The sequence below is a fragment of the Phocoena phocoena genome, chromosome 3 (genome assembly GCF_963924675.1).
Source record: "Phocoena phocoena chromosome 3, mPhoPho1.1, whole genome shotgun sequence".
NCBI lineage: Eukaryota > Metazoa > Chordata > Mammalia > Artiodactyla > Phocoenidae > Phocoena > Phocoena phocoena.
The window spans coordinates 137,248,005-137,269,368 of NC_089221.1; the positions used below are offsets into that span (position 1 = coordinate 137,248,005).

Consider the following 21,364-nt stretch of genomic DNA (forward strand, 5'->3'; position numbering starts at 1 on the left):
GAAGTGTGTTCTAAGTTCAGATAGTTTTCAGGTCTGCCCCATTGGACCCTCTTCCATTTCCTCAGCACATGTGCACAGGCTCTGGTGTCTCTGCATTTCCTCAGCACATGTGCACAGGCTTCTAGTAGAACAAGGATGCATGAATAGTTTCAGCCCTCTCCATCCTTCTCAAGTGTGCACACCAACTCCAGTCAGCCAGGATATTTGAAGAGCTTGTCAAGTGCCTCTATGACTGTCTCTTTGTATCTTCCTGTTACATTTGTCTGACCCATGGGTCCCTTATTTGCCCAACCAGGACTGCTACCACAGATTAGTAGAACCCCTGGCCTTCCCTGTTTGCTAGCCACTCAGATTGCAACACCACGGGCATGGATTATTTCACCTTCTTTGAATCAAGTCAGTGAAACTGCTGGTTATTCACAACCTACCTTGCGGTGTTAGAATTACCACATTGAATGATGGGAGGAAAAAGGGGAGCAGTCTCTAGCAAGTATGCCACAGATTTTCATTGTTATTTCCTAAATGAGTTTTTCCTAAAATAAGTGTTATTCACTTTGTTGTTAATCCTGTAATCAATTTCCAGGACACTGAAATGGTTGTTTTTTATCTTTCTGTCCAGTTTTGTAGTTGCTTTTGGGTTAGAGGGTTTGTAAACCTCCTCGATTAGACACATCAGAAGTCCCACCTAGGGACTTCCCTGGTGGCACAGTGATTAAGAATCTGCCTGCCAATGCAGGGGACACGGGTTCAATCCCTGGTCCCTAGGCATGCGGGAAGATCCCACATGACACAGAGCAACTAAGCCCATGCACCACAACTATTGAGCCCGTGCTCCACAACTACTGAAGCCCGCGTGCCTAGAGCCCGTGCACCACAACCAAGAGTAGCCCCCGCTCGCCGCAACTAGAGAAAGCCGCACACAGCAACGAAGACCCAATGCAAGCAAAAAATTTTTTAAATTAAAAAAAAAAAAAAAGTGTCTTTAAAAAAAAAAAAGTCCCACCTAGTATTGAGTTTTGAACTGTTTAAACATTTTACACATTCAAATGTTAAAATTAAATCAGAAAGGATAAGGAAAATTAAGCCTAAAATGGCTTACAAAGAGGAACAAATTAATGTAACTGTATCAAATTGATTACATGTTAACATAACTATATCAAATTGATTACATAGAGAAGATAATTCCAATAACTTTGGACATAATATTCTGGCTGTATACCCTTAGTAGAATATATCCTAAAGTCGGAAAGAACTGCAATGAAATCTTGAACTTTACGTAGTAGGTTATAGGTAGTGATAGTCATATAGTAATTTTGAACCTTTTTGTTTATTTTAGGATAGAGCAAATGAGTAAATATATTGCTGTTGCTGGGAACTAGAGTTTTCACTGTGGGAGTTGGTGTGGTATTCACTTACTTGAATACATACATAGAAGATTTCACTTGTATGTATTCTCTGACTCCTGGGATTTTTGTTTTATTTAAGATGTATTTTCATGGATATCTTCACTGAGAGGGCCTAAAAGCAGTGACTCCCTAGTAATACCTAGACCTTGGTTTCTAAGTGCCATTCCCCACTAAAAGAATCCAGGACTCCTTGGAGAAATGGCTGATTCCAGGTATGGGGAAGGCAGAGTACAAAGTATTGCACCTGGAATATAATGTACACCTGCAGCAAAGTTCACCCTTGGGGGATAGATCCAAGCAAAGGTTTACGAAGATCCTAGAAGTGGGCTAAGAAAACTTAGATAAGAAATCTGGAGTATGGTCTAAAGGGGCCCCACGGGAGGAAGGGTGCGGTCAGAAGAGGACCTTGATGGGTCCCTCTTGCCCACGCCTAAGGAATGTAGTGTTCTTCAACCCATGAAACCATCTGAGCATTTTATAACGTTCCAGACTTTTTGCAGTGCTTTTTTAAATTCTCTTATAATTTTTTTTTTTTTGGCTGCATTGGGTCCTTGTTGCTGCTTGCCACCTTTCTCTTGTTGCAGTGAGCGGGGGCTACTCTTTGGTGTGGTGCACGGGCTTCTCATTGCAGTGGCTTCTCTTGTTGAGCACAGGTTCTAGGTGCACAGGCTTCCATAGTTGTGCTCGTGGACTCTAGCACTGGCTCAGTAGTTGTGGCGCACGGGCTTAGTTGCTCCGTGGCATGTGGGATCTTCCCGGAGCAGGCTTGAACCCGTGTCCCCTGCATTAGCAGGCGGATTCTTAACCACTCCGCCACCAGGGAAGTCCTCTTATAATTTTTAAAAATAACCTGTGAGGTAGAATTGAGTTGCCCAATTAGAGGCATTATGTACAGTCTACATTCAAAGGAAAATCATGTGGGGAAGGAAGTGAAAAGTAGTCCTGGGGAGGAGATATGGTTTTTGCTAGACTTTGAAAACGGGAAAATTTGGTTTGGGCAGCTGGAAGGGAAATCTAGAAGAAAAACAATGGCATTCCAAGGTGGGTAGGTAAGCAAAAGAATGGAGTGAAGAATAAGAGAGCCAGCTGTCTAGAAGAGATGACTTGTGTAGTAATGGGAGATTAGGCTGAGTAGGTTGGAATAGAAGTTTGTTGCAAAGAATAAAAGATTTCTGAATCTTTTTTTTTTTTTTAACCTGTAAAATAGGTAGATACCTCCATGCCCATCTCTCAGAATTGTCTTGGGAAGCAGATGAGCTGAGCTAATGTATGTGACAGCAGGTGTTAAACAATGAAATGCTATACTGGTATAAGTTATAGTGAACTTTGAGTGCCAGGCTGAAAAGTTTGCAGTTGTGGTAATAACCGTTGAAATAAACTCCATTCGTCAAGGGCATTGTCTTTTTGAGGTTTTCCTTGGCAGTTCCTGTGATGATTTACAGTGCAAGGTAATGTCACTATTTCTCCCTGAGTTTTTAGTGGTGGGGAGGACTACTGAGTTAAGAGCCCTGTAAGAATGGTCCCCATTCTTATGCAGATACAATTCTAGAACAGATGTTACTGTGTGAGGTCTCTGCAATGTGTTAAAAGGCATTGTGGAGGAAGGTGAGAGGGCTCCTAACCACGTTAGAGGAGAACCTGGAAGATTTGCACCCAGTAATGCAGCAGGATACCAGCACTACCAGTTCACTTATGTGTGAATACTGCTGGCACTTAGCATGCTAAGTAAGACTTATACACGATGAAATCTGTCCTTGGATTCCATAACATTACAGTGTGCGTGCCATCCTTTGGAAAAAAGAGTATGTTCCGGCAGCAGAATAAATCCTAGTCTTTGTACTGGGATCAAGTTAGTCTCCTGGCACAGCTGGGAGATAGTGCAGCTTTCTCTTCAAAGTGCTATTTTTAGCTGTTGCCAAGGAGATATTCAGCATGATATTGATACTTGAATTAATCCTCAATTTACACAATCTGTGGAAGCAGCGGCTCTTTTTCCAGGGTTTACTGCTTAATGAGTTGTGATTTATCAGACCAAAAAAATAAAATTCCTTCCTTAGAATAATTGGCCTCTGAAATACGTTCTGGAGCTCACCTCTTGGCCAGTTCAACTTTTAGGCCTAGTTATAAAGACACTGTGAGCTTTTCTCAGGCTGCCTGCTCAGGCTGCCCCTTATCAATAATTCCTTCTGGGTGTACCTTGGGTCTAGGCTTTTCTCATTGAAATGTTAATGTTCTAAATTTACCAAATAATGATTAAGCTCTTAAAACACACACACACACACACACACACACACACACACACACACTCTCTCTCTCTCTCTCTCTCTCTCTCTCACACAGGCACGCACGCACACATGCACGCACATGCATGCGAGCTTCACAAGAGCCTGATCTGGCCGTCTGGAAGACTCATCTGTGTTCATAGAACATTCCTGATAAGTTGGCACTGGATAACAGATTATAGACCAGAAAGTAGCTTGAAATTAGAGTTAAAATAGATTGAAATTGTTAACGTATGGACATTAAACTCTAATAACTTGATGAGTTGCCCTTCTCTAAAGAATTTTTTTGATATAACTTTTTTTAAAATATATTCCAGACCTTTAAGACCTGTGATGCATTTATTCATGTGATCCTATAATTTTTTCTTTTAACTTATTAACATGCTACCTTGCATTAATATATTTTCTAATGTGAAAACAACTTTTCAATGTTACAACTTTATTAGCCAGTGATACATGGGTGTGTGTGTGGTTTTGAGTGAATTTAAAATTGATCGAATGAATTCTCTAATATTTATAGGGTTTTGATTTTACCCTAATTGAAATTGTTTTAGAATTAAAAATTTTTTTTTAGTTTTTCCTAAACCCCTTCACCCATTCTCCCACACCCCCCCCACCCCACCCCCCCACCCCCAGCCCCAACCTATGAGCCTGGTGTTTTTTGTTTTGTTTTGTTTAGATTCCACATATAAGAGAGATCATGTGGTGCTTGTTTTTCTCTGATTTATTTCATTTAGGATAATGCCCTCTAGGTTCATCCATGTTGTCGCAAATGTGAAGAGTTCATTCTCTTTTATGGCTAAATAATATTCCGTTTTGTGTGTGTGTGTGTGTGTGTGTGTGTGTGTGTGTGTGTAACACCACAGTTTCTTTATCCATTCATCCATTGACGGCCATTTGGGTTGTTTCCATATCTTGGTTATTATAAACAATGCTGCAGTGAACATGGGGGTGCAGATATCTTTTTGAGTTAGTATTTTCATTTTCTTCAAATAAATACCCAGAAGTGGAATTGCTGGATCATATGGTAGTTCTATTTTTAAGTTTTTAGGGAACGTCCATACTGTTTTCCATAGTGGCTCTACCAATTTACATTCCCACCAACAGTGCACAAGGGATTTCTTTTCTCCACAGTCTTGCCAATGCTTGTTATTTCTTGTCTTTTTGATAATAGCCATTCTAACAGGTGTGAAGTGATATCTCATTGAGTTTTGATTTGCATTTCCTTGCTGATTAATGATGTTGAACATCTTTTCATGTACCTGTTTGCCATGTATGTCTTCTTTGGGAAAATGTCCATTCAGATCTTCACCCACTTTTTAATAAGATTTTTTGAGGTTTTTTGCTGTTAAGTTGTATGAGTTCTTTATGTATTTTAGATATTAATGCCTTATCAGGTATCTGATTTGTAAATATTTTCTTCCATTTATTTTGTTGATGTTTTCCTTTGCTGTCTAAAACTGTTTAGTTTGATGCAGTCCCACTTGTTTATTTTTGCTTTTGTTGCCTTTGCTTTTGATGTCAGATTCAGAAAATCATTACCAAGACCTACGTCAAGGAGCTTACTGCCTTAGTTTTCTTCTAAGAGTATTATGGTTTCAGGTCTTAACGTTCAAGTCTTTAATCCATTTTGAATTAATTTTTGTGTCTAGTATAACATAATGGTTCATTTTCATTCTTTTGCATGTGGTTGTCCAGTTTTCCCAGCACCACTTATCGAAGAGACTGTCCTCTCCTCATTGTATATTCTTGGCTCCTTTATCGTAAATTAATTGACCATGTGTGTAGGTTTATTTCTGGGCTCTCTGTTCTGTTTCATTGATCAATGTGTCTGTTTTTATGCCAATACCATACTGTTTTACTTACTATAGTTTTGTAATATAGGTTGAAATCAGGGAGCATGATGCCTCCAGCTTTGTTTTTCTTTCTCAAGATTGCTTTATCTATTTGGGGTTGAAATAATTTTTAACTGGATTTGTTATGGGGTTTTGTTGGCCTCCAGCATCAAATCCCCTTTCTCATGTGGAGGAAATTCCCCTGTGCTGTAGTCATGTTGAGTGCCAGTCAGTCCCCCAATTCCCTCACTCTGTTTTCTGACAGCCAAGGCATGTGACCTATGCTTGGCTCATTGGATGCTTCTGACCAAAACTTTAAATCTGGATCAGGACAAAGAAAGGGGAATAGATAGGATTTATTGGCTGCTATTACAGTCCTATCTTGGCCAGATTCTTCCACTAAAAGACACTTACGTTTTCTTGCTTTTTGACTTAACAGAGCTGACTTGAGTCCTGCCTGTTTTCTAAGCGTATATTTTAGGCCTCCCTTTGATTGTGTGAGCCCCACAGTAGCTTTCCAGTAAATATTCCCTTAAATTTTTTTTTTTTTTTTTTTTTTTGCCTAAGATAGTCCTTTTGCTAGCATCCAAAAATCCTAACCAGTACAATAGAGGATATTATAATTCAAGCACCTCCTTCCTGGGTAGTACTAGGTAAATGTGGCCACATTTTTGTGTTTTGATTGCCATCACCACTACCCATTTTATTTTTTCCTGTATTCCCTTAGAGTAGTCCTTCTTCAGATATGTTGTATCTTAAAATGAATTATTATTGTGTCTGCTGAACATTAATAGATGTCATAAAAATTAAATTCAGTTTATACCTACCTTTTAGTTTCTTTATTGAGATTCATCAAGTGTTCTGTTTCATCCAGAGTATAGTAATAAGGTATTTGGAAAGCACCCTGGTCTCAACAGCTCATTTACAAATCTTCTCCAGAGACATAACATTTTTAGTTTAGTTCCTAATCTTAAGAGTACCAATTGTTTAGGCTCCCAGTTTGTACTGTAGACGAAAAACCCTGCTAACTTTATTTCCTCCCTTTGAAGTTTTTATTTAGTCAGAAGCTTCAAGAATGATGGGAGAGATTTTTGGAGATTCTCTCTTTTTAAAGAAAGCTGTCAAAAGGTGGCAGGCAGGGCTTCCCTAGTGGCGCAGTGGTTGAGAGTCTGCCTGCCGATGGAGGGGACACGGGTTCGTGCCCTGGTCCGGGAAGATCCCACATGCCGCGGAGCGGCTGGGCCTGTGAGCCATGGCCGCTGGGCCTGTGTGTCCGGAGCCTGTGCTCCGCAACGGGAGAGGCCACAATAGTGAGAGGCCCGCGTACCGCAAAAAAAAAAAAAAAAAGGTGTCAGGCAGACACTGCTGCCAGTTCTGCTTCTGCCGACCATATTGCTAAGATGTTCAGGGCTAAAAGCACATAGGGACTCGGCACGTGTCATCTTTGCTCTACAGAATAACATTCACTCTGCCTTTGAGTTCAAAGAGTGCTTGGCCATCTGTGTTAATTTCTGAGTTGTTAGAAGAAGCTAAGAAAAGAGAGGTTTCTCCGGATTTCTTCAGATTTCCCTGTGTTAGCCTGCTAACTGCATACTGCCTGACCCTGCAAATAAGACTTGTCCTCCATAATGCGCTCTGCTGGCTACTGTATGTCTCCTTTATGACACAAACTGCAATTGTAGCTAAGTAAGTATTACATTATTTATTTTACAGAAAAATAATAGCTAATATTTATTGAGCCCTTATTTGCCAGTCGGTGTATTGGGAGTTTTACATAAATCTATTAAATCTATCCATAAATCTATTAAAGCCTTAATTTTTAGATGAAGAAACTAGGCTCAGAACGATCAGGAACTTGTCCAGGATCTTCTACAATTAATAAGTAGCAGATCTAGAATTTGAATTTATAATGGTAAGCGTACCAGTGGGTATACTTAGTTTCATTTTTAGTAAATAGAAATTACTGTTCCGTGCAAAAGCTAGAAACATAGAAAACCTGGGTTTTATCTTTTAAACATCAAGAATTCACTTGATGATTAGCCAGATGGTCATGTGTTTTTTTCAGTATGTTTGAGATTTAGATAAAACTGACCCAGTTCTCAAAAGTCAAGCTGCTGCCTTTTGAATAGCATAATGTGTAATGAAAGCTGACCTTTTTGTTCATTTATCATAATATTGTGAGAATTTATGTCATTCTCTGATCTCTTTCAGAGAAGGAGAGAAGAGAGCTCTAGACTAAAGGAGGAGGGAAATGAGCAGTTTAAGAAAGGAGGTAAGATACCTATTTCAGCACTGATGCTGGGCGTCTTGACTCCTCATTCTTTTGTAGATTCTGTGAAGAAACACCAAAGAACATTTGGAAACAATTAGCAGATCTAAACTGCTAATAATACCCTGTTGCCTCCCAACACCTTGGAATTTTGTTTTTTTACCACGTCCAAATTATTCTCAAGCGACAGTGACCAGTTACGAAGTGTTTCTAGGCACAGGCATAGTTTTTCTTTTCTGTAATCTACTGTCTATAAACCCAGAGATTAGAAGGAAAAACTCTTGAGTTTTTGCTTTGGGAAACTCTAAACTGGAATGTTAAAAGGCTATTTTGCTACATTGCTGTAAAAAGAGGGTCCCCGTTACTTGTGACAGTGCTGTGAATACTGGCCCAATGCATCCGGTGTGGCCGAGGGAAGGATTTTGCTTGCACTTTGGTTGCTCTTTCATGTGCCTTTTTCTGTGGATGCCTTAAGTAGAGAGATGTTCTTTCTGCGTTTCCTATATTTGCTTAGGAATAAGTGGGGTTCGTTCTTATAATTTGGAGGAACTATTTGATCTTATGATCAAATTCTATCACATCTCAGAGTGTGCATGCTTTAGAAATCTAGGAGCAGTAACATCTTCCCCTAGTTACTTTTAGGTTAAAAAAATTTTTTTTCTTATATCCTGGTTTAGCAATCATCACTTCTTTTTTTCTAAGAAAACTAAAGGTTCTCTGAAAGCGTATCTCCTTGTATTTTAGTATTAAATCTTTCAAACCTGAGAAAGGAGTGAGTAGGCAATTTTTCTTTTAGTACCCTGACCGTAATTCTTTGTGTGGCAATGAATATATAAATTTATCACCATTTTCTCTATTAAGGTGTTTAGTCAACTGCTGATTTTTACATTGTGTTTTTGGCTCTATAAAATGTCTCTCCAAATATTTCATGGAAGCAGTTTTAGCCAGGTTGACTCCATGAAAGTACAATGTCTTTAATGAAAATATATACATAGAATTTTTTTCTTCATTCCGGGCCATTAATCCCAGATTTCAGTCTCTTTCATCTGTCCAGTTCCCTAATCCCCTTTCAAAACTCTTTACTAAATTGATAAGCCAAATTAAAGGTGAACATATAGAGCATCCTGTTGGAGACCTTTGTCCCGTGAATGGAAAGCGATGCATTCTGAGATCTTTTGGAATACAGTGATATCAGGTATAAAATCATAACGACCTCTCATATTTTACCTTATCCTCAGATTATATAGAAGCTGAAAGTACTTACAGTCGAGCCCTTCAGATGTGTCCATCCTCCTTCCAGAAAGACAGGTCTATCCTGTTTTCAAATAGAGCTGCCGCAAGGATGAAACAGGTATGTATCTTTGACCTTTTCTTTTTAAGAAGCACGTGAACTTACAGTGTTATCATAGGATAGCTTCTCTCCAGAAACAAGCATAGGGGCTCTAAAGTTGCTGCCTCTCTTTTCCTACCCATATATTTCCCTGATTTAAAGGGCATGGGGAAGATAGAAAAAATATTTTGAAAAACTTCAGTCAGATTACTGTTCACATTCCTCATTAAAGTGGCTGAGTGAACACTTCCATGGAAGGAAGCCTGGCAAAGTTTCCGCCAAACTAGGGCAGGTTAATGAAGCAAAGAGCCTATAGTGCATCTCCTAGAATAGCTACAGCTGCTTATTTTAGGCCTCTGGAACTCTAGATAAAGACCCAAAGGGACAGGAAACAGTGCTTAAAACTGAACTTCAAGATGCTTATCCCTGAGATTCTGATTTTCTGTTGGAAGTGTGGACATAGGGAGAAACGTCCAAGAGTTGGGGTGAGAGGTACGCTTAAATGCAAAGTAGGTGTCAGGGAAAGTTCAAAGGTATTTTATATTTCCAAAGGATTGAGAACCTGGTGTAACAGGGTGAATTTAGGATAGATGAGAGTGTAAATATATTTGTTTGGTATCGTGCTGGATACCAAAAGTTAGATTTGTGATTTGTCTGATATTCCTATTTAGTCAACATAGTAAATCTTGCCAGATTGAAATGATGAGAGCTTGAAAAAAACAATACCACTTGTTTAACTGTGACTACTTGTATTCCAAGCACAAAGGGTAGGTTTTTTAACACACCTCTAAGCAGCTACAAAGCAGGCCCAAGACTGGGTGGAGTGGTTTTCTGTTCTTTTAGATCAGGTATCTACATCACTTTCTTTTTTGATGTTGACTGGAATTCTCTAGTACTTCTACCAAAGTCACTTTGGATGGCCAGGGTTTTTAAAGGTGGGTGGGGGTGTGCTTGAATATTCGGACATGCAAAAAGTTTTATTTCAACCCAGACTCATACGTTTTATTATTGGATTCAGTGTCTAGGGTGAAGTTTTTTAGAATGATTCATGTGGCATGAGAGAAGGAATAATTCTAGAGTATACAAACAGACATTTTGTATTAGGGGAAATAAAACAACTGTTTTAAGTTTATTTAAAACAACAGTCATTAATATATTCTACCATTGATCAGAATTCACACCTAATAGTTTTTACACTTAGCTGGAAAATTCTGATCTTTCACTTTTGCCTCTTGGAGACATCTAGCCACATTCTTAGACTGGAAATTGTCGTTGTGAAGTGAGATCAAGGATACCTTCAGTGTCAGAGAAAACTTTGTACCATACCCATTTGGCTCCTGGGTTTTGAGATTCTTTGTTCCCACAATTGCCAAGTTACTGGCATTGCTAGTGTTGGGCTGGTATGATCAGCTGGTTCTTGAATTAGGAAAATGTATGGCCTTGCTAGTCTTCTGTCTGTCACAGCTGAGGAGAACTCAAAAGAGAGTTGCTCGGTGACTCTTTCCTGAACAAAGGATAGGTTTGTTAGTGGGGTTTTTGTTTGTTTTGTTCTTTTAACTTGCATTCCTAATATTTTTAAAAGATCCTAAAATTATAGACTTGGAGACTTTCAGAATTAATGTACTGAAGTGATTTAAGGAGCATGTTCTGAGTTTAAGGAAGTGATGGGTTAACTGCTTTAAGAAGAATTTCTGAGAGGCAAGTTTGCAGGCTCAGCATCCCTGACTGGGTGTGCCTGGGCAAGCTTTATGTTTCATGTCTGGAGATGGCAAACTGGAGTTAGGACAGAGTTTCAGCTCTAGGCCTGACTACACAAGAGTAGACAAAGCCCTAAAAAAATAGGCTCTAAAAGTAGTTACTTGGGGGCACAAAGAATACCACCACAGCAGTTGTAAACGTACGTTGTAAAGATTTGGGACTTCCCCGGTGGCACAGTGCTTAAGAATCTACCTGCCAATGCAGGGGACACAGGTTTGAGCCCTGGTCAGGGAAGATCCCACATGCCATGGAGCAACTAAGCCCATGCGCCACAACTACTGAGCCTGCGTTCCACAACAACTGAAGTCCGTGTGCATAGAGCCTGTGCTCCGCAGCAAGAGAAGCCACTGCAATGAGAAGCCCGCGCACCACAACAAAGAGTAGCCCCCGCTCACTGCAACTAGAGAAAGCCCGTGCACAGCAACGAAGACCCAATGCAGCCATAAATTAATTAATTAATTATTTTTAAAAGTTATAAAGATTTACTCCTATTTCAGTTAAAATATGAAGTTGTATCTTAGATTTATAGAAATCTAATAAGTTGGGGAAATACTGACTTACAGATTTCTTTACTACAGGACTTCTTTCTTGTTAGAGTTTTTAATATGTGAATTGCTATGATGAACATTGGAAGAGGTAATATAGTTAGTGTTTCCCAAATGACTCTGGAACCTTTTTTGCTTATTGTGGGTAAAATACACATGCTACAAAATTGACCATTTTAACCATTTTAAAGTATACAATTCAGTGCCATTCACAGTGGCACTGGATACATTCACAGTGTTAGGCAGCCGTCACTACTGTCTGGTTCCAAAATTTTTTTTATGACCCTAAAAGGAAACCCATTAAGCAGTCACTCCCCATCCTGGAACTGTTTCTGATTGAATCCTGAAACTCAATTTGGTAGACATTGCTCTAAAATATTCTGCAAAATATTTGGCATTTCCTACAGTAGCCATTATGGAAGTATTGAATGTTTATTTGAACTCACATTTCTCTAACATTGTAGAAAATTTCTAATTTGGGGAAAATAGACATTTAGAGCTTAGGAAAGTTAAGTAGCAGATTAGTGTCAGAGCTGAAACTAGAATCTAGTTCTTTTGATATCCTGTGTTCTTTCCACTGTGCCATGCTTCGCAGTTCAGAAAGTCATATTAGTTAGATATCTTATTTAGTGAATTGTTTGGTATTTTTGTTTCATCAGTGGATAAATTAAGGTTCATAACTGAGACTACGCGACAAACCATACAGTGTCTGTGGATGGACCATCTGTATACATTTTCAAGATACCACTTTGGGTGCGATATATAACAGCTAGCCAAAGAGGAGGGTTATTAATTCAGTTATTCATATATCAGTCATTTGCCCTGTTAATTGATCACAAAGTTGTCTCACTGCAATATTCTAATGTAAAGTGTCTTGCAAATATAACAAGTCAATTGCAACAGTCTTTAAAGATACTTTAGGAAAAAGCTACTTGAATAATTTGTCACCAGGAGGCTTTCAAGTTAGAGCTGTGAGCATAGTTTGAATTTTAGCTTGGAAGTAACACACGTGTTTTGGTGTTATTTCCTTGAAAAGCATTCTGCATCTCCATAAGCAATTATTAATGATCAGCATATGTCATTGAGCCTTTGGGCTATTGTGACAGAATTAGGGTGACATATTAATGATCTATTTCCTTTTAGGACAAGAAAGAGATGGCCATCAGTGACTGCAGCAAAGGTACAGCTTTTTGGTCTTGTTGCATGTTAACATACAAAAGCATTACCTCAGCTAGACAAGCAAATAAGGAGGCTCTCAATCAGGTGTTTACTTGTACACGTGTACTCTTCTTCTGAGGCAGTTAAAGAAGAAGCTCTCGGCCTTTCTTAGAGGTACTGCACAGTAGTTGTCTTAGTGTAAGCATGCTTTTGAATGGATAGTTCAGTCCATTTATCCTGTATTGGTAAATATATGGAGAATAATTCCAAGCTACCTTGGCCACAGAGACAGAGTTTATTCCCTGTATGTCCAAATTACTCTCCTTTGAAACTGAAGTTGAAGATCTTAGTTAGCTGCTGTTGGGGCACCTGAATCTGTGTTTGGAAGGGCAGTTGCTGTTAGGGAATTGGTACTCTTTTCAGATATAGTACTTAATCCAAACCTCCTTGCCATCATTTTAATTATCCTTTCAGGTTCCACACAGTGAATCAAGCCTCTGCTATCTGAGTTCCATCGTGGTCTTTTCGTTCTACCAACTGATAGAGACAGCCCCAGACATAGAATCACCATTGTTTTTTCCACAGATTTCCTGATAGGCCAGACGGTTGTCTTGTCTTGGTGTGGAGAACATGCAGTCATTTTCCTTGCATCTTGCTACTCTCATGAGTCTTTCTAGCTAATTACTACTCTTGTAATTTGTGGGTTGTTGTTGCTTTTTTTTCCATTTTCCTCCTTTGGATAATATTTTCTCTGAGAGAATCATAGAGTTGGAAAGAACCTTATATATAATCTAATCCCACTCTCAAACCAAGCATGAATTCCCTCTTCTGTTATGTTTTTTTGGTTTTTTTTTGGTTTTTTTTAACATGAATTAGTCACCTTCTCTACTGGATTTCTTTTCTTTATCCTTGGTATTTCTATAGAGTATCTGAAGGAACCTGTTAGAATCTAACAAACTTCTTCTGATCTATTTATCTTGGACTGCAACTAATTCTGAATGTACTGTTTTGTTTGGAAGAAGGTGTTCAACCTTAATCTGTGTGAGATGTGTGGGTTTGAAGAGTTTAAATTAGGAACAAGATTCTGATTTTCAGTTCTTTTCTCTGTAACCAAACGGTGAGAAAATGCCTTGTAAGCCTGATTAGCAGGGTATACACTAGGAAAGAGAATTCATTTCTAGCTGTAACCCTCAGTGTAGGAGCCAAGAAAATGGGAGGAAGGGGAAGGAAAGTGTTTCCAACCAAAGTGTTTTCCAGATTTGTTTTTGGATTTGGTTAAATCAGTATTCATGTGCTTATACTTAGTTGTTATGGGCTGCGTATGGGTTGTTGAACCCATAGGCCAAATACGTTGACACTAGTATGGTTTATTTGTATTAAGGACCCTTCTCCTCCCACTAACCCCCCCCAAACACATGCCCACTCAGTGCATAAACCCTGGCAAAGGACTTAGCTTATTTCTGAGGTCATATTTGGAGCTCATTACTACCAGTTATATGGAACAATATTTAATGCTAGTCACCTTTGGTCTTTTAGCCTTGGCATAAATAAAGTTTAAGTTAATTCTGTTTATATGGATTGAGAAAGAAAATCACAAGTTACAGTGAAAAGTTGACATTTGAGGTTTTTATAAAGTAATCATGGGGAATTCCCTGGCTGTCCAGTGGTTAGGACTCGGTGCTTTCACTGCCAGGGCCCGGGTTCAATCTCTGGTCCAGGAACTGAGATCCTGTAAGCTTTGAGGCGTGGCCAAAAAAAAAAGTAATCATGGGAAGAATTCTTTCTCTTCAATACATATTTGCATTGTTAGAAGCTATCCACTAGTTGAGAAGGGGGCAGTATCTGAGTTAAAATGTAAATTAGGGGGTTCCGTTTTTTAAAAGATGTAGTAGAAGTCACTGGAGTATTTTTTTTTTCCTGTGAGTATTATGTAGTTGGGAATATTTTAAGAGAATATGATGTGCTGGACTAAGCGGAGATTGACAGCATGTAAAGTTGAAATGTTGAGGTTTGGGTTCTTTCAGAAAACCTACTCCTGAACCAGTATCCCCCTCCAACCCCTGTCCCATTTCTCTGGTCTGCTTCATTGAAAGATTGTCTATACCTACTGTGTCTCCTTTGTCTTCTCCCATTCTCTCCTCACACATCCATTGGACTTCTGTTTCATTCATGCCCCTGAAACCCATCTTGTAAAGGTCACCAACACCTTCCTCTTGTTCAGTAGTTGCTTCTCTATCCTCATCTTACTTGACTTCCCAAAAGCATTTAACACAGTGTGTCATTCCTCATTTTCTTCTGTTTCATTGGCTATTCCTTTTTAGTCTCTTTTGCTGGCTTCTCTGTCAGCCTCATCATTTTGGAAGTCCCTAGTTCTTCATCTATAGGGCCCTCTTTTTTTTTTCCCTCTATATTTTCTCCCTATGTGATCTCATCTAGTTCTGCAACTTTAAATAACCCATCTCTATGCTATAGTTTATATTTTTGGCTCTGCCCTGTAGTCTGGAGCCCTGTATCCCATTGCAAAGTTGACATCTCTGGGATGTCTAGTAGGCATTGCAGATTTAACGTGCCCAGAGCAGACTCTGGTGCCTCCGCAGTCCCCACGCATGCATGCGTGAATACAACTTGAGGTTAGTTTTTTTCATTCTAATGAATGGCATTATTATCCATTATTTACTTGCTGAAACTAAAACCTTTGGAGTCATCCCTGATTGCTCTTTCTTTCATTCCACATGGCTTAATTAATTAGCAAATCCTTTGGGCTCTGATTCAAAGACATTTCCTTAATCTGGCCTCTCCTTTTCATCTCCACTGTTAGCAGCTTAGTCAGCATCCTCTCTCATCTGGACCATTGCAGTGACGTCCCAGATGTCTCTGCTTCCCCTCGTCCCCTCCACACTGTAGCCAAAGTGATCCTTTAAAACTGTAAATCAGATTATGTCTTGATCTGCTTGAAAACATTCCAGTGGCTTCGTATCACACTTAAGAAAAAGTCCAAGCTCCTTTCCCTGGCCAGCAAGGCCTCCATGACCTGCTTGTTGCGTATCTTCAACCTCATCTCTTCCACAGCCCTTACCTAGTCACCAACAAACACGTCAAAGTTATTCTTGCTTTAGAGCCTTTACTCTTGTTAGTCCTTTTTCCTGTGTGCTCTTCCTCAGCTTTTCAAATGGCTGGCCTCCCTCAAATAATCCTTTTTCGTATTTGACCACTCTCTAAAGTTACTTATTCCCTTCACCTGAATTTACATCACCTTGTTTTATTTTTCTCTACAGCACAAAACTATCTGAAATTATTTGTATGCCATCTTCTCTTGCCTCCTAGAATAGCTTAAAGCTTCATGAGAACGTGGACGTAATCTGTTCTGTTTGCCACTACTATACTCCAGAGATACACGGCACTAGGTGCATATATTAGGTACTAAATAAATAGTTACTGAAAGCATGAGTGAATTTAAAAATGAGTATATCACTTGAAAAGAAAAAAGTTCTAGAGCCATGATATTGCTTTCTAACAGAGAAAGAAACAACTCAAAAAAGAATACAAGAATGTAGTATACTTGAACCAAAACGCGGGCACTGGATTATTAGAAGGGTTGTTGTTGGAAAAAGGAGAGGATATTATGTGCCAGTGATCTAAGGGTGTTAGAGCGGGAGTTTGAAGGAACAGTGAGGATTTAGCTAAAAATGTAACCTCAGGAGTCAAGGCACGACCGCAGTAGCTGAGGCCTAGAAAAGAGAGAATGATAGCAGAGCCTGCCACCAAAGTTCTCCCTCAATTTTTTAATATGTGCCTTCAAATTCCCTCTTACTTTTTCACTGTGCCTTGAGCTCTGTGTTTTGGTCTGTTCTGAAGTGGGTGAAGGACAAGTAGGTGGAAAGCAGGACTTGGGTATGGACCAGGGTTTGGTAAACTACAGTCAACAAAGCCAAATCCAGCCTGCATGCCACCTGCTTTTTTACAGCCTACAAGCTAAGAACGGTTTTTACATTAAATGGTTGGAAGTAAAAGAGACGTAATATTTCAAGACACATAAAAATTATGTGAACTTCAGACTTCAGTATTCATAAATAAAGGCTTATTGTGATACAGCTAACCGTATCTGCTTATGCATCATCTATGCTTGCTTTCTGCTACAATAGCAGAGTTCAGTAGCTGTAACAGACGGTCTATCCCACAAAGTCTAAAATCTTTACTATCTGCCCTTTACAGAAGAAGTTTGCCAACTGTAGGTATGTCCTTTGACAAATAACTTTTCCTTATGGACCCATGGAGAGTAATAAACTTGATATAGCTGAGGATGTATAGGCCCTTTTTCCTCATGGTGACAATTATTTCTTCTCTTTTTATAGCAATTCAGTTAAACCCCAGCTATATCAGGGCAATATTGAGGAGAGCGGAGTTGTACGAGAAGACTGACAAGCTGGATGAAGCCCTGGAAGACTATAAATCCATACTAGAAAAAGATCCGTCAGTACATCAAGCAAGAGAAGCTTGTATGGTAAACCTAATTTTTTTACAAAAATATTTTCTATTCCTTGTGTTGCTACTCGGTGAATGTTAAATGATCCTTAGAGACACAACTATATGCCATTTCTAAGCTTTTGAGAAGCTTATCAGAATATATGGGAGATAGAACTTTGAAGTGGTGGCCACACACCCACTGTACCATGTACTATTTAATCTTCATTCTAAAAGTGTTATCTGTGTAAACCTCTAACCTCTAGGGTTGACAAGAACTTTATTTCATTGTTGGACTGGGAAATCTTGTCTACTTGTAGGTGCCTGGTTTAGTTGAAAGTGAGTCTTAATATTACAGGTAACAAATTTCTGGTTTTCTTGTCATCCTTTTCCTTACTCAGTCACCAAGTTTCTATTCATTGTTATATGGCCAGCACATTTCCAATTGAATATATCCTAAACTAACTTTCTTCTCTCTCTTAAAATGACTCTAGTTCTTGTCCTTGGCACTAACAATCCTTTTGCTTCTAAATGACATAATATTTTTTATGTCAGTTGTAAGTTAACTAAATGTTACTGGTTTTCCTCCCTTTAAAAATAACTCCAGATTTGTGCTCTTACCTTTAGCACCACTCTTTGATTATCTCTAACACACAGAGCAACATACACTCTGAAGGATATACTGCAGTATTGGATATGTATATCTTATTGCCCCAAAATAATGTGTGTTCAAGTAAGTTCGACAAACACTGGCTTTAACTAAACAGGTTTCTTTGCTGCCAGACTTTTCAGAGGGCCATTAGGATGGAGAGGTGATTCTGAACCCAGTATGCCACAGAGGTGGCAGGAGCCGGGGAGCTACAGGAGTCTTTTATTTAAGCCAGACTTCTCGGTTTTGTTTTTGGAATTAAGGGCACTTGCCAACATTTACAAATGGAAAGATTTTACTAGATGAAAATCTAAGTCGGGCTCCTCTTGAAAGTGGAAGATGCGGACGTGCTGGCTCCTCCTTGAGCTCCCACACGCTGGCGCTCAGCTGGCGCTCTCGATTCCACGCTGAGCATGCCCGTACTCTTGCCTTACACCCGGTCCATTACTTACTACCTTTCCCCTCTGGCCCCTGAGGGCATCTGAGCCCCTGCTATACAGGTTCCCGTCTAGTTCACGGGACTGTTATTCCACCAAGCGGACCTGAGAAATGTTGACTCCTCTCCCTGCACTAATATTCTAGGTGGTTTGGGTTTTGTTTTGCTTTGTTTTTATACCCACTTGAGGTGAATTCCTTCAGTAACAACAGATCTTTTGAATAATGGGAGAAGGGCTCTTTTGGGTAATTAAAATACATAAGCAATTTGAAGGCAGTTTTAATCCTTTATCTGACTTTTAACGTATCTCTGAATGGTGTTAGGATTAACTTAAATTTGACATGAGGAAAGGGAATAGAGTTCTTAAAATCTTGGCTAAATTCTTGGTAGCCTTTATCCTTGTCAAATTAGTTTTAAGAGTTCCGTGAAAGGGAGCCTTTTTTTTTTTTTTTTTTTTTTTGCGGTACGCGGCCCTCTCACTGTTGTGGCCTCTCCCGTTGTGGAGCGCAGGCTCAGTGGCCATGGCTCACGGGCCCAGCCGCTCCACGGCATGTGGGATCTTCCCGGACCAGGGCACGAACCCGCGTCCCTTGCATCGGCAGGCAGACTCTCAACCACTGCGCCACCAGGGAAGCCCCGGGAGCCTTTTTTTAAAGCTAGCTGTTATATGCATAAAGAATTTATTTTATCTTGAATTATTACAACTGAATTAATACTGGACTCCCAGAGTACTTGGGGGCAATTACAGAGCTAAAAGTGACCATAGAAGACTCTAATCCAGGTCAGCTGGAGGTGATTTGGTTCCAGGGGGCATTTGGCAGCGTGGGGAGGCACTTTGTCATGACTGGGAGGGTACTGTTGGCATCTGGTGTGTGGAGGCCAGGGATGCTCTAAACATTCTACAATGCACAGGACAGCCCTACAGCAGTTACCCAGTCCAAAATATCAGTAGTGCCAAGGTTGAAACGATCTGATGCTTTCTCAACAAATTAGATTATATAAAGAAAGGACTTCAAGTTAAAAAATACAAATGAGCAAAAAAATTAATAATATAAATATCACCTATAATCCCACCACCTAAATATACTCCTGTAAACATCTGGTTTGTATCCTTTCAGACGTTTCCTGTGTGTGTGTGTGTGTGTGTGTGTGTGTGTGTGTGTGTGTGTGTCACCAAGTTTTTATTGAGGTCCTCCTTGGGCCACTCTGCTAAGAACTGGGAATATAGCCTTGAACCAAACCAAACTCCAGTCTCTGTAGCTTCCCCACAGACAGACATTTGTTCTTCGCTATGTTTAATAGGCTCATGTATATGTACTTAACCTGGTCTCACTTTCACATGAGGTTTTTAATGTTTCTCAAATTCAAATTAAAGCCAAAAGATTTTCACAACCCATGTTTTGGTACTTTTTCCCTCAGAGGTTACCTAAGCAAATTGAGGAACGTAATGAAAGACTAAAGGAAGATATGTTAGGTAAGTCTGCTTCCCTTACCTTCTCTTGACCATAAATAGCTAGGAAGCCGGGGATGGGGCCATCAGTACTTTTATTCATTAGAGGAGAATACAGCAGTTAGAAATAGCTTTGGGGCCCTTTGTTTGTTGTGGGCACCAGTACCGTGGGGCTAATGAGTTCTTAGCCATTTTTAACTCTAGAAGGAGCAGTGTGGTTTAGAGTGGATAACAGCTTTTCAAAAACTAAACTTCCATTTTGTGGGGTTGTTTTTTTTGTTTTTGGAAAATTTTCCTCCCTTCAAGAATGCAAACATAATTAACTCCCAACCTGGGCTGCCACCAACCTTTATTTCAGATCATGAATTTCATAAAAACAGTTGAATTTCTTCATTTGAGTAGACAACTTCAGGTTTTTTGGGTTTTGTGTTTTTTATCTATTTATTTATATTTGGCTGCACTGGGTCTTCGTTGCTGTGTGTGCGCTTTCCCTAGTTGTGGCGAGCGGGGGCTACTCTTCGTTGCGGTGCGTGGGCTTCTCATTGCGGTGGCCTCTCTTGTGGAGCACGGGCTCTAGGTGCGCGGGCTTCAGTAGTTGTGGAGCATGGGCTCAGTAGTTGTGGCGCATGGGCTTAGTTGCTCCGTGGCATGTGGGATCTTCCTGGACCAGGGATAGAACCCATGTCCCCTGCATTGATAGGCGGATTCTTAACCACTGCCCCACCAGGGAAGTCCCAACTTCAGGTTTTACGTTCATTAGGATGCAATCAGTACAAGCCAATACCATGTCAAAACCAAGGGGACTTTTGTTTTGAAAATGGCGTTCAGAGTCCCTTTAGTGTTTGAGAACACATGCGAGGGCAAGAATTAGTAGTAAATAGGAAGGGGGAAAAGACTGTGGGTTGGGGGGTCGGGGAAATGGTTTCATTTGACCCATGTTTTAGTTACTTCTTGTATTTGCCAAAGCATGTTTATAGTTGGAATTACAGAGTTCCTCTCATGAACAGTCTGCTTGACGAAGGGGAGTAAAGGTTCCTGGACAGAGACCTGCCCAGCATAGTCTGCTTATAACCTGTCTGATAGTTCTCTGTTCAGGATCTCCTATATATTTTTCCTTATGAATATTTTCTAGATCTATATTGTGAATTGCAATCACATGGGACTAAAGGAAAATCATTTAAAATAAATTGAGCCTGGCCATTTATGGCCTTTAGGCATCAGTATCCAGAGAATGAGACAGATTTCCCCAAAGATCACTCTGATAGCAAAGTTGATTGAGAAGAAGCCACTAACCTAGTCGATCCAAAGCCCTCGCCCCTGCTGGATAGACTCAGACTCCAAGGGGAGATGCTTCAGACTTGGGGAGATTTCTGGAGCCTTCCTCAGTTTTTCCAAAATTGGCTCTTTCCCTAATTTACATATTTAATTAAATTTGACACCATGTTGGAGCAGAAAAGTTATTTTGGAGGTACTTTTTCTTCAAAGAAGAGGGAAGAGAGCATTTTCTTACCTATTCACAATGATGCTTTATTTTAGCAGAAAAAAAAAAAAAAAGGAAGGAAAGAATTTGCTTTTAGCTGAGCTGGATTTCATGCTGAAAGAGATGACTTGGAGAATGAGCATAGTGGTTTTGGAAAAGACACTTAGGCACTGGTCCCTGGGTCCATTGGTTTTGAACCAATATGGAAAAGTAAAGGGATAGGTGTAAATTGGATCTTACTGCCATTGTCAGTTCCAGATGGAATCAAAACTTCCATCTGTCCCTGTCACTCTAAATTCTTATGA

General features: G+C 39.8%; 1 protein-coding gene across 1 annotated transcript in view; it reads left to right on the forward strand.

Annotated features, from left to right (window-relative positions):
- The window catches only part of TTC1 (tetratricopeptide repeat domain 1), a 54,867-nt gene that overhangs the window by 26,198 nt on the left and 7,305 nt on the right, over positions 1 to 21,364 (forward strand). The window contains exons 3-7 of the mRNA XM_065873609.1: positions 7,735 to 7,795; positions 9,031 to 9,143; positions 12,569 to 12,605; positions 16,936 to 17,084; positions 19,549 to 19,603. Of these exons, the coding sequence (XP_065729681.1) occupies positions 7,735 to 7,795; positions 9,031 to 9,143; positions 12,569 to 12,605; positions 16,936 to 17,084; positions 19,549 to 19,603 (415 nt within the window). The remainder of the gene's footprint in view (positions 1 to 7,734; positions 7,796 to 9,030; positions 9,144 to 12,568; positions 12,606 to 16,935; positions 17,085 to 19,548; positions 19,604 to 21,364) is intronic.